The sequence below is a fragment of the Lolium rigidum genome, chromosome 7 (assembly GCF_022539505.1).
Source record: "Lolium rigidum isolate FL_2022 chromosome 7, APGP_CSIRO_Lrig_0.1, whole genome shotgun sequence".
Classification (NCBI taxonomy): Eukaryota; Viridiplantae; Streptophyta; class Magnoliopsida; order Poales; family Poaceae; genus Lolium; species Lolium rigidum.
The window spans coordinates 314933260-314946419 of record NC_061514.1 but is presented as its reverse complement, the minus strand read 5'-3'; the positions used below and the strand labels follow the sequence as shown (position 1 = coordinate 314946419).

Sequence of the window (13160 nt, the reverse complement as noted above, 5' to 3'; positions counted from 1 at the left end):
CTTCCGAACGGGCTGAGAGACTGGCCGCGCATTTACCCCCAGCAGGCTAATTCTGCCGATTTTGGGCTGAAGCCGAGCCGTGTAAAGCGGAGCCAGGCCGAACGAATTCGGCTCCAGAGGCCGAGTTGCTGGACCCGCAATCCGGATTTGCGACGCAGATTTGAGGATTAGATTAGCCAGGTGGCTCCCTCCCCTGTTCTCGTCTCGTCGTCTAGGCTTCACCGCCTCGCCACTCCGTTCGGCCACCTGGCATCCTGCCTGCCCTGTCTTTTATTACTCCAACAACTGGCCTCTTCTCCACGCGATCGCGCACAAAAGCCCCAACGCCGTAACGCCGCTCCAAAACCCCCGAACCCCCAATCGCCCCGAAACCCTAAGCCGCCGGCGATCACCGCCGACCCGCGCGCCTCCGCGGAGGCCTCGGCCGCTTCCCCGCGCCTCGGCTTCCTTTCCTCTCCCCGGGCGGTCGCCGCAGGAGGTGCGCGCGCTCGCTGTTCCGAATGGGGTTTTTCCTTCAAATTTCCGGCCCATTTCCGTGGATTCTGACGCGCTCTGCTCCTCTTTTGGCGCGGCTAGTTCGGAGTTTCCTGCCGCTACGCCGCCGGGGAACCCTGGGAGGAGGCGCGGCCGTCCAGATCCTCTGCTTCAGATTCTGGTTTCGTACGGAGGACCAGGAGGTATGCGCGTGTTGCTGTTGTTGTTGTCTCCAATGTGGTGCGGAATGCGGGTTCTGTGATGGTTTTTGTGGGCCCAGTCGTTGCCGGTTGTCCTCATGCCTTTGTTGCTTGGCTCAGTCAGAGTCTGGGGTGGTAATTCGTGTTATGGGTGATTGTTTTTGAGTTTGCAGGCTTGTGTGGTGACGATACTACGGCTGGATGCTCTGCTTTAGATTATACCTGAAAGTTTGCAGCTTCCGGATGATGCGTTAGTGCACTAGCCAGCCATACAAGTCCTACTAGCACGTGCACTAAAATCACAATCGACGTCTCTGATGACAATGCGAAATTTCAACAGCATCAACAAAACATAGCAAAATACTCTAGGCAAACCCCGTTGCGCGTAGTAGTAGTAGATCCGGACGAAGATGATCCTTGGGTCTCGTTTCCAAGGGAGGACTAAATCTTGGCCATTAATTCGTTGGAGATTAGTAATGTATGTAAACGAGCCGTTAAGTACATCACTTTTTTTTGTGCAGTACTATTTGATTCGTATCAAATGTGGACAATCAATGCATGTGGGGCCACAAGGTTGACAAAATGAAGTAGTTTCATTTACCGGATGCAGAGTAAAACTATCATTCATAATTAAGTGTATGTGATTTTTTAAATTCTGTTGAGTGAGTAAAATTGAGTTAGTGCACTCATATTTTTAATTTTTGGATTCTCTAAAATGACAGAAACTATCAAAAAACCTTGTGTAAGAAACTGAGCCACTGCAAATGGGTCATAATTAAGTGTATGCAGAGTAGATCTGGAGTACTATACGCAATATCATTTGTCCTTTTTCGTGTTCTCCATGTGTGTATGGAAATTAGATAATGTTTGCAATTTATATGACTTCTGTGTTGATATTGTTTAATTTATTCAAACTTCTCATGACCATTAGAGGTTCTATCCGAGTCTCCAATATAATAGTACACACAAATTGCTCCCAAATTCAGGGGCATGGATTTAGTGCTGTCGGTCCATAATGTGTGATGATTTCCATCAGGTTATTTGCTTTCCCATGTCAGTTGCATGTTAGGAAATGGATTTGCATGCATGCTGGCATGCTGCATTTGGTGTTAACAAGTTTTTACCCGGTGCATCCCAGCTTTTGCCCTGGTGCATCTCATTAGAAACCGTGCAGACAGACATGTAAATTCAAAGTATTTGGCCGGCACACTCAGTTTGTCATGTTAGAAAATTCCAACTTTAAATTCGATCAGAAAAAAAAGAGACAGATATCATGTTATCAATCAAGTTTCTAGTTTCCTATATATTTGTTACTTTTTAGGATACATACTTGTCATTGTAATGTTTTTGGCACAAAGTTATTTTGAATATTATTTCAATTTTCATGATAAGGGTAGTTTCAGTATTGTAAGCATCACATTCAAGCAAGAGTAAAGCATGTGCCCTCTCACCAGTCTAATCCTCTCTTTGTGTTTCTTTTTTTCAAGAAATTGTGAGGTATACCTCACTTAAGTAGATCAATATGCATTAAAATTCTGAAATATGAGAATCGAGATAGCAGTATTGTCCATGCAATGTTTCGCGAATGCACATCTTCACAAGGAAAAAATTGTGATAACATGAATATCTTATCTCCTTTTTATATATTCAGATCTTGTTGATTTTTTACTTTTGGGATGGTTCTTAACATGTTTATTTCTTTCAAAATACGATATTTGCTAACTATTGTACTTTTTCCTTAATTTTGAAGTTTGGAGAGTTAAAAGGTAACTAGGGTACAGCCAAGGTGTCAGTAACAACAACATAACAGCGACACAGAAGTTAAAGGAAATATTTGAAATCAAAATAGTTGCAACACTACTCCAAGGATGAGTCGGTGGCTTATAACTAATACACTCTCCAATTGTTGATCCCTCGAGCCAATCTTGCATTCACTCAGTAGTTACACAACTTTTCGTAATATACCAATATTCTCATCTGCACTGTATGCCTTCATGAGGTGTTTATCATAACTAACTTAACTATTATGTGTATTTATGCTTCTGATAACTTTGTTTTATGAGGTCACCTTCTGTATGATGTGCTGTGCTGATTTCCTTCATTGCATGCAGGATGACATCTTCAAAGGTCTACAAGGAAAAATTTGATTCTGTTGTCACATATCTGCATGCTGCTATTGGAGTCGACAGAAAAACTGTTTCACAAGCGTTGGATGATCTACTAAAGGTGTATGATTACAACTGGGAGCATATAGAAGCTGATGATTTTCGGGTTCTAACTGATGCTATTTTCGATGAGCCTGATCCCAAAGTACAGACCGTTCACTTTCTTCTGATTTTTGTTAGAATGTAGAGATTGTTTTTTCTAAGCACCATGACACCTACCCTCACTTAGTTTAGAGATTTTTGGTGTATGATTTTTTTGAAAAAAACATCTTGAGGGGAAACATTTTCCCGTATAACTCATTATTATACCACTTTTTGTATGATTTAACTTATATTTTGTACAGGAAGGAAAGAAATGGCAAGCTGATAATTTTCGGGTTCTAAACGATGCTATATTAGACAAGCCTGATCCCAAAGTACAGTCTGTTCACTTTCTTCTGATTTTTTTTAGAATGTAGAGATTCTTTTTTCTAAGCACCATGGCACCTACCCTCACTTAGTTAAGAGATTTTTGGTGTATCAAAAATTTGAAAAAAAATCTTGTAGGGAAACATTTCCCATATAATTCGTTATTATACCACTTTTGGTATGATTTAACCTATATTTTTGTACAGGAAGGAAAGAAATGGCAAGCTAAGGGGAGGAAGGATAGATGTGGCCATCTTGATTCTGACCACGGTAACAAGAAGCTTAAGGTTGAACACCAAAGTCAAGACCTTCCTATTTTTGAGGCCCCACTTGCAGTTATGCGCCCACTGGTTCAAGATTCCACCCATCAGAGAGGTAATTTATGCTTAGGAAAATAGCTCGCACTTTTCATTGACCGACTTGGTGAGCTCCCACATTTTATACGCATTTCTGCTATACATATACCAAAGAAATATTTTTTCCATCAGGTCTGTTATATCTGTCTGGACTCTGGATGCCTTGAGTTTGATAGTTTTTTTATGGTTTACAAATATAGGTCTGCTCACAAATGCAAACTTTTAAGCATTACCAGTTGTCATGGTACCTAAGTTTTCCTCCTACAAAATATTAATAAATTGACCACCACTTACTTTGTTAATATAGTTTGTGGTGTGATAGGTTAGAGGTCATAAATGTTATAGCTGGTGCACCTAGAAGTTGCTCACTCCATGGTCATCTTAATGTCATGGAAAATCAGGTGGCCACGCAATGTGTGTTTGATGATGTGACCCTGAGGTTCCAGGAATTGATCGAGTCCAACTTTGACGAAGCAGAGCTGTAAAAGGTCGCTGGAGCCAAGGCACTTTGACAGTTGCCACTCTAGGCTTCCTGAAAATTTCTAGTTTAGATATTGTTGCTCTTTGATTTGCTCTTGTTTTTAATCCTTTTGTGGGGTTAGATAGATAATAAAAGACTCTTGTTTACCAGTTCTCTGGTCTTAAGGATTTGGGGTCTGTTTTTACTTGCGCCACTGTGACGCACTCCTTATAATATACAAAATGGCACACACCTTGATGCCTGTTAAAGAAGACTTAAAAGTCAGTTATGACTTCTTGGGAAATCTTGTTTAGTTTCAGTGCTATTTCCTAAAGGCATCACTAGTTTTGGTTGCACCTTTTACTAGTTTGTTTAGGACCCTTAGCATACGCGTAAGCTCGTATGGCATACGGGCATAGGAACTGTACTGTTGTGAACTCTGAATTGATAAAACAGTGCCATCACTCTTTTGGCGATAACAATATATGCATTGCTGCTGCTTCAGTGATATTCTGTATTTTCTGCAAAGATTACGTCGTCTTGTTGTGGCTGCCCTGTTAATATTGTTTCCATTGCCTTGTTAATATGGGATTAATCTTTAATAAATTCTAACCACTTCACAATTTTCTGTATCTCTCTTTCGAAATCCTCCAGCTTACAAGGATGCACACACGATTTCTGGTGTGCAGCATGCTGTGAAAGGTGTTTCTGTTTCTCATGAAAGAGGCATGACTGATCCACACGAGAGTCAAGCAATCACAAACAAAAAAGATTCTTCAACCAACTTTGAGGTAGCTTTGTCCCATTCTGGAGCAGGGAAACTATCATTTACATATAACTCGGCAAGTCCTGATTTCAGCATGCCTGACATGGAGTCGGTATGCAAGGAAATGGAGGCTAGATGTCTCAGCACATACAACTTCCTAGAACCCAATTTCTCTTTCATGAAACTTCTGCAAGATATTTGCCAGTGTATTGTTGACATGGGCTGTGAATCGAGTAGACCTAGAGAAAAAAGAATGATACAGATAATTCCTGCAGTTGACTTTTTGTCTAAGCCTTCAGTGCCACGAGTATTGCAATCAAATCAAGCTGCTATCTCAATTATGTCACCTAACAGTCGCATCATTCATGGTGGTATTTGCTCTTCTAGTGCTATTGCTGGAGAACAGAACAGTTCCAGTAATATGCAAGTTATTGCCAAGAGACCAGCTCATGATGTCAATGACATATCAAAAGGTGAAGAACACGTGAGTATTCCCATAATTAATGGATCTGGCAATGGCATTCTTCCTCCTCCCTTTCACTACATACCATTCAATATCACGTTCCAGAAGGCACATGTCAATATTTCTCTTGCTAGAATAGGAGATGATAGTTGCTGCTCAGATTGCTTTGGAGATTGTCTAGCAGAGCCACTTCCTTGTGCATGCGCAACAGAAACTGGAGGCAACTTCGCTTATACAAGAGACGGCCTGCTTACAGAAGCATTTCTTGATACTTGTGTCTCCATGCTTCGAGAACCAGATAAACATCATATAGTCTACTGCAAAATTTGTCCTAATGAACTAGTGAAGCTCAAAGTAAATGCGGATCCGCAAAACACGAAAGTGAGTCCCGATCCTTGTAAAGGACATCAGCTAACGAAATTTGTTAAGGAATGCTGGAGTAAGTGTGGCTGCAGCAGAAATTGTGGAAATCGTGTGGTTCAGCGAGGCATTACTCGACCTCTACAGGTAAGTTGTATATACTTATTTATGATTTTAGCTTTACCCTTTTGCACGGAAGATAGAGTTGTGATTAATCAGTGCCAATTGGCAAATATGATGGAAGTAACTATTCATGTGTAATTGCATGTAATAAAAATAGAGCTCTGTTTGCTATGCAGTTTTAATGCTTACGATTCAACATACAGTTGTATTTTTTATATGACTTTAACAGGTTTAATTTATAGTACATGATTAATCTGCACCATACAAATAAGTTATACAGATTTTTTCTGTTTTTCCTTCAATTAATGTGGTAATGTTAAGCCCGTTTCTTTCTATTTTCCCTGCAATTGATGGGGCAATGTTGATCCAACTTAGAATCTCATTTTGAATATGTGTATTAATATAATCGACTAATCGAGTATGATGGTAAGTGTAGCAACTTTCTTTTCTTGCGATGTAGTGCATTCTTTGTATGCTCATCAAACTGAACAACGGGGCATGTTTTCTTATATTCATTTGTAATGAATGGATCGTTGTTTCAGGTATACTTAACCAATGGGAAAAAAGGATGGGGACTGCGGGCTTCTGAGGAACTTCCTCGAGGCGCTTTTGTTTGTGAATATGTTGGCGAAATATTAACGAACAATGAGTTGGACGAGCGAAATTCTCAAACGACAGCCAATGAGAGGCACACGTACCCTGTGAATCTTGATGCTGATTGGGCCACTGAAGGAGTTCTGGAGGATGACCATTCTCTCTCTCTAGATGCCACATTTTATGGGAACGTCGCAAGGTTTATAAACCACAGGTAATATTCCTTTCCCGATTTGTTATCATGAAGTTTGCTATTTTAAACAGAAATACATAATGATCCTCCACGGTTCCCTATAATACATGATGTTTTTGGTTCCATGTATATTACAAAGCTAGTGGGGACCTGCGGGTTCCCATTAGGTACTGGTTTTCTTTTCCATTGTGGCCATTTGTACACGATTGGACAAAGGCACAAAGCGATAAATGCTGTTTGGAGGTAAATCTATATAAAATTGCACCCATAAAAAAGAAATCATAGGAAATTTCTTGTAATTGCTTGTAAGCTAGTAGTGGACTAGTGGGTATGTTTGTATTATTTCTTATGTCAACAGTTCAACGCTTCGATTGAGATATACAAGTGATGCTACTCTACTTAACTAACTAATAATACATCCTAACCCAATAATTGAATGCAGAGGTAATTCAAGAGAAAAACAAACTACTTCCGTACTATGCTGAACCAATACTTTTGTCTTATTGATTGACTTGTTATGTTTTTGTCTTATGCTGCAGATGTTTTGATGCTAATCTTATTGGAATACCTGTTGAGATTGAGACACCTGACCACCACTACTACCATGTATGTATGCAACTCTAGCTAGTTACTGACATTTGTGTATTAATGCAATTCGAATCATTTGAAGATTGTTTATTTATTCTATTTTTTTTGTTTAGCTGGCGTTTTTCACCACAAGGCAAACAGAGCCATTTGAAGAACTGACATGGGTAGGTTTGTCGTACACTGGTACTTCATGCAGTTGTCCTACATTTAAGCAATTAAGCTCCATCTTGCGGCATCATCCTGCCCCTGCATGCACTAGTGAATCCGAGAACTAAAAGATATGGGTTAACTTGTGACCATCCTAACCGAATTCAGTTCAATCTCATGCTCTGACTTCTGGACCTTATGTTGGATTGTATCACCGCAGATCAATCAATAGTTATTTGTTAGTGAAACAGTCAAAATGCATGATCTTGTTTTGTACACATTTTGACCGCAGGACTACGGAATTGATTTTGACGACGTGAGCCACCCTATCAAGGCGTTCAAATGTCTTTGCAGAAGTGAGTATTGCCGGGGCAAAAGAAGCATCTCAAGTAGGTGCCTCAAGCTTTTCTATTGTGCACCTTTGCTGTTTTCTCAACCTTCTCTACTATTCCCTCCTCCTCCTTTTTGCTAAATATTCACCCTCGAGATTCTCAGTTTTAGAATATATTTGTCAATTGAGTGAAGCAAGAGTGTAGTTAATGGTTTTAGCCTGCCATTTAATAGGGTATGTATGTTTTTTTTTTGGTTGAAAACCTGTATGGTTATTTCTCATTGACTCTTTTTTCGATTTACTGTTTTTCTGTCTATGGACATGATGGATTGATGGCTAATAGAATGTATGACCAACTTTAGCAGACGAACTAGCATATGGCCTTTGCTGATGTGTATCCCTCGATATAGAATTTTCTTGGTATTGAATTTTTTTTGGGTGAAATTGTACATGGTTATGCCCATATGATGTCTGTGATATGGTTGTAGCAATTGAAAGCAACCGAATCACAATGAGAATTCAGAAGATAGACATAGAGGTGATTGATTTTCTTCTTGAAACATATGGAGAACATTCTCTCCCGGACTTCTCAAATTTGTAGGAATGTCCAGAAACTTCTGAAATTCGTAAAAGTGGACATTTCCGTCCAGTATTTATGTTAATATTTTGGTCTGTTAAACTAGAATGAAATTTTGAACAAGACCGCTTTTCCATATGATGTTCGAGTGATTCGATTTTTCGTTAAGTAGCTGACCACAAATGTTGCTATGCTGCTACAGGATCTAAATCCAGAGCCCTGGTGTTACTGTGAGTACTGGTCAAGAGATAAAGGCGAGAAGGAGATTCCAGATAACATAGCATCTGCCAAGCCGTTTTCATGGTTTTGTGATCATAGGTCATATTTTGCTTAGCTTAGAACAAACGTTCCATATTACTGACACCTACATATCCGGATTGCCTGCTTAAGTGTTATCCTACCAAGCAGCGCATTTTGGTTGCCGGTTCATGACTCTTTATTGAAAGTTTTTTTAATAGCTGCGGTATTTGTTAAAGCCCGGACATGTCCAGGGTCAACATGTAACCAATACAATCTAGATGTATCAAAAACCAAGTTTTAGTAATCTCTAAACCGCAACCTTCTTTAGCTAGAGAATGAGGAGCTCCATTGGCGCCCATTTGACCACATGGTCGTTGAAAGCATAATCTCCTTTTTAATCTCCTCTAACCTCCTCCACTAGAGGTCCATGCAAAGATCTATCCTTTTGGGTGATTGTTCATCTTCAAAACCACCGTCGCGTTGTCTGTCTCCAAAGCAATTTGCATTGCAGTGGCGCAGAATAGAAACCGTATAATGGAACTGAAAAGAGGAATTCGAAATAGCGCGGGTAAAATTTAGCGATGATCATAGTTCTAGATGACATAGATGCTCCGATTGAGCATACATACGTACATAGTTCTTGAAATTGAAAACGTAATTACTGGTACACCGGCAAGCGCAACCTAGCTAAGCAAAATGCGGCCTATATGACCTATGGCGCGCGGCGGTGCCGGTGCTGGCGGAGATGGTCGGCGGCGTGGAAGATCTTCACGCGTCGTCCTTGTCAAGCTCGACTATTTCGAGCTTGACGCTGCGGACGCGGGCTTCCCGGCGGGCCACCTCGTACTCCCTGACCTGGTGGACGGCGTCGGCTTCCTCCCGCCGGAAGCGCGCCCGAGCCTCCGCGTCGCTGATCGCCTTCGCCTGAGCGAGGGCGGCCTCCTCCTCGTCGCTGTTGTGGACGTAGTCCCCGGCGGAGATGGTCGGCGAGCGCGCGGGGATGAGGTCGTCCTCCTCCTCCTCGCTCTCCGCCACGGGCAGCCGCGGTGCGCGGCTCGACTGGCCGGAGGAGGAGCCCTCGCCGGCGGGGCCGTAGCGAGCGAGCTTCTTCTGGGGACGTGAGCCCCCAGTTCGTCCACCGGCGAGCGCTCCTCTTCCGAGCGCCCTCGCTCTTGTTCCACTTCCGCCGCTCCACGTCGGTGCGGAAGACAGGCGGATGCGGTGGTGAGTCGCCGCCGCCCAATCCCGCGGCACGGCCGCCGGATCCTCCACGGGAAGCCATCGCGTGGCGGCGGGCTTCGGATCGGTTGCTCGGGCTACGTGGATTGCTCGTCGGAGCTGGCGACTAGCGGCGACGGAGGGAGAGGAACGGCGGAGGGGAGTAGGGTTTGCGAACCGAACTCCCCTCCGCGATCCCTTTTAATACGGGGCGTCCGCTCGATTTCTCGGACCCCTGAACTTCGTTTACGGGCCGGCCCATGTATTCGGGCGCTGATCTGCGCGCGTTTCGACCCGAACCCGTAAATCCGCCGGAAAAATTCAGTTCCGACGGGATTTACGAGCTCTGTTAGAGATGCTCTAAGGCCGATCCTGCAGATAGGGAAAAAATTGGCACACACCCGCAAGCAAGCGTCCACCGTGTTCACGAATGACCACACCTCCACGACCCTATCTGAATTTGGCATCACCGCTTCACCGGCTTTAGAGCATCTCCAACAGGCGCTGTAAAACGCGCGCGCGGCAAAATACCTGCCAGTTTGGCGCGCGCGAGCGCTCGCGCGAAGCTCCAGCAGACGCGGGAAAAAGGCGCGCGCGGTAAATTTTTTGCCGCGCCCGCGCGTTTGCGCCATCCCACGCGGGAAATTTGCCGCGTGCGCTGCCGCGCGCGCTATATAGACGACACGCGCCAACCGCCTTCCGCGTGTCTCTCCGCCTCTTTCCCCGCCGCTCTCTGTCTCCGCGCCACGCGCCACCGCTCTACCTCCGCCGCCTGTCCGCCTCCGCCTCCGCCTCCCGGCGACATGCCTCCGCGGCGCCGCTCCGCCTCCGGCTACCGCGGCGTCCGCGCGCGGCCGAGCGGCCGCTTCGACGCCGAGGTTCGCTCCGGCGAGGAGCGGATCCGGCTCGGCACCTTCGACACCGCGCATGAGGCGGCGCGAGCCTACGACGCCGTCGCGTGGCGCCTCGGCCGCCCCGCCGCCGGATGAACCTCGACGACGTCCGGACGCGCGAGCGGGCGGAGATGCCGGCGCCGCCGTCGCCGATAGTCACGCGCGAAGAGCAGCGCCGCCATCGGGAGCTGGAGCAGCGCCTCCTCATCGCCGAGCGCGACGAGGCGATGCGCGTCGAGTGGGCGCGGCGCTTCCCGGAGGACGTCGCCGCCACGGAGGCCTTCTACGCGCGAAGGAGGAGGAGAAGGCGGCGATGAAGCGGCGAAGAAGGCGAGCCGCGAGAAGCGCCGCGCCGAGTCCGCGGCGAGGAAGAAGGCGAGGGCCGGCGGCGGCGAAGAGGAAGGAGGAAAAGAAGAAAGGCGCGGGGCCGTCGACCGTCGTCCTCTCGTCCTCCTCCTCCGACTTCCACCGGACGTCGACGTCCACGCCGGTGTCGGAGACGACTGCGAGCAGCTCCGACTACGGCGGGAGTCCGACGAGTAGTCGGACGAGTAGTACTAGTATTTTCTATGTCGCATTTGTATCGTCGCACTTTAATATATTCGTATTTCGTTCAAATTTCATAGTTTGTTTGATGAATTTTAAAAAAAAAACGGTCGCGCGCGCTGCAAAATAGCGCCTCGGCGGAGGTGCGTTTTCCGCTACACCAACGCGCGCTGCAAAATGCAGCCTCTGCCGGGGGCAAATTCGCTATACCGCGCGCGAACGGTATACAGCGCGCCCAATCGCCGGTATAGCGCGCGAGAATTTGCAGCGCCTGTTGGAGATGCTCTTAGTTTTCGTCCAACCCACCGTCGGCGGGGGCCAGCGCCCCTTTGGCTTGGATGCCTTCACAACCTTTGGAGCATGATTGACGTTGTACCAGAACTGGCTGTCGAGGAGTGAGGCAATGGACTCCAGGATTGAAAGGGGTTTTCATTCCTTTTCTCTACGAGATACGTATATAAAGTGACCAAGTATGAAGTGTTTTCCACGTTCTAACATCGAAGTCTGGTGCGTTTAAATTATGCCAACTGTTTGGGGTCGAGGGACATGCTTGTGTGTACGCTATTAACCTTGAGAATGAAATGGCGCATGCTTTGTGATGACTGATGAGATGAATACTCAGCACGCAGCACTGCACGTCTACACCCGTACACGACATATAAACATTAAGGTTATGTTTGCAAGCAAAATATTTAAAAAACTATGTTTGGGCTGATGCGGGATCCAAACCTATTCTAGAGAATGGCTAATAAAACACTACTCAGGCGAGTTTGGTTGCTCGTAGATTTTCGCTGCATCTAGAGTAGAGAACTTAGTTCCGTAGAAATTATAGAAGGTCACGGCATTTAAAATTCATATTGTGCAAGTAGATTGGTTGCCAATAAGTCATGTTGAGCATCGTACCATAAGCTCATACCCATCGTTTGGTTGGGCCCTTTTTCTGTTTCACGCTTTTGACATGTGTTTGGTTATGAGCCGCTTCCCACATACGGTTCCACGTCTGCTTCATGGTGAGCTTACCAAAGCAATCAACAGAATAGCATTTTAGAATGGGCTGATATATGCACATAAACATCAACAAAAACGTAGTTCTAGCAGTAGATTAGATTGTTGCACCACGAAGCCACGAACAACTGCTCATGATACAACACAAGTTCATCAACCAAAAATATACAGACTTGGCATACCTAGATATCACCTCCTCGTGCTTTGCGCACAACCAAAAGTACACACCTCCTCGTCATACCCAGGTATCACCAAAAATATAGAGACTTGGCATCCTTGTTCATCAAACCTAGCTACTTCCAAACACCAGAACGAGCACCACAACAAGAACCCAATTCTCGGGCTCCTTCAAAGTAATACTTCTTCAATAAGACTGTAAACCAGGGGCTCATCGCAAGGTACCTGGTGGCATGTGTCGTGTGCTCCATGAGGTGGCTAAGAGCATGGTGGATCGTGCTGGGAGAGATGGGTGCTTGTGGAACACGCCCGGCGTAGATCATCTTCATATGAGCATAGTTCGCTATGGGCTTGTTGAGGAGATCACACTTCCTCAGGTGTGTCTACAAACAAGAAGATAGTTAGTTAATTGTCCTATTATAGCTTACGATTGAGTGCACACAAGCAAAAATAAGAGCATTGATAGAACCATGATGTGCGCAAAGCAGGCATCATCTTCCATCATGAAGGTTGGTGTCTCTCCTCCAGCACACGTCCTCAAGGCTTTTGACCCTTCTCACATGAATCTACCGTGCTCTCAAGTGCCTAAGATGATTGTAGATCTTCTCCGGGGCAACTACACAGCCACATTACTTGAAAACAGACTCTGCAACATCCTTGAGTTACTTCACCCTTAATCCAAGGTCCACTCTAACCCCTTTCTTGATGAGGTCCACACCCTGTTGAGAACGAACGTGGACAGAGCAGGTGGCCATGTCATGATGCTCTTATTCATCACCGAGCAGTACTTATCAAGCATCGGCCTATACCGAAGCGGCACCACCGCCTCCGCCTGCAGCACCGATTGTGCAGAGAGATCTAGCGAGTTTTCCTTAT

At 45.2% G+C, this 13160-nt stretch overlaps 1 protein-coding gene across 1 annotated transcript; it reads left to right on the top strand.

The window, feature by feature from the left end:
- The first annotated feature begins 2668 nt into the window (after positions 1–2668).
- LOC124673183 (histone-lysine N-methyltransferase SUVR4-like) lies at positions 2669–8513 on the top strand. Its single transcript, XM_047209308.1, has 10 exons — positions 2669–2673; positions 2786–2984; positions 3184–3255; positions 3454–3622; positions 4718–5799; positions 6318–6583; positions 7102–7168; positions 7264–7314; positions 7590–7686; positions 8408–8513. Exons 1-10 carry the CDS (start codon positions 2669–2671, stop codon positions 8437–8439), a joined length of 2040 nt encoding a protein of 679 aa, XP_047065264.1. The 3' UTR covers positions 8440–8513.
- The last annotated feature ends 4647 nt before the right edge of the window (positions 8514–13160 follow it).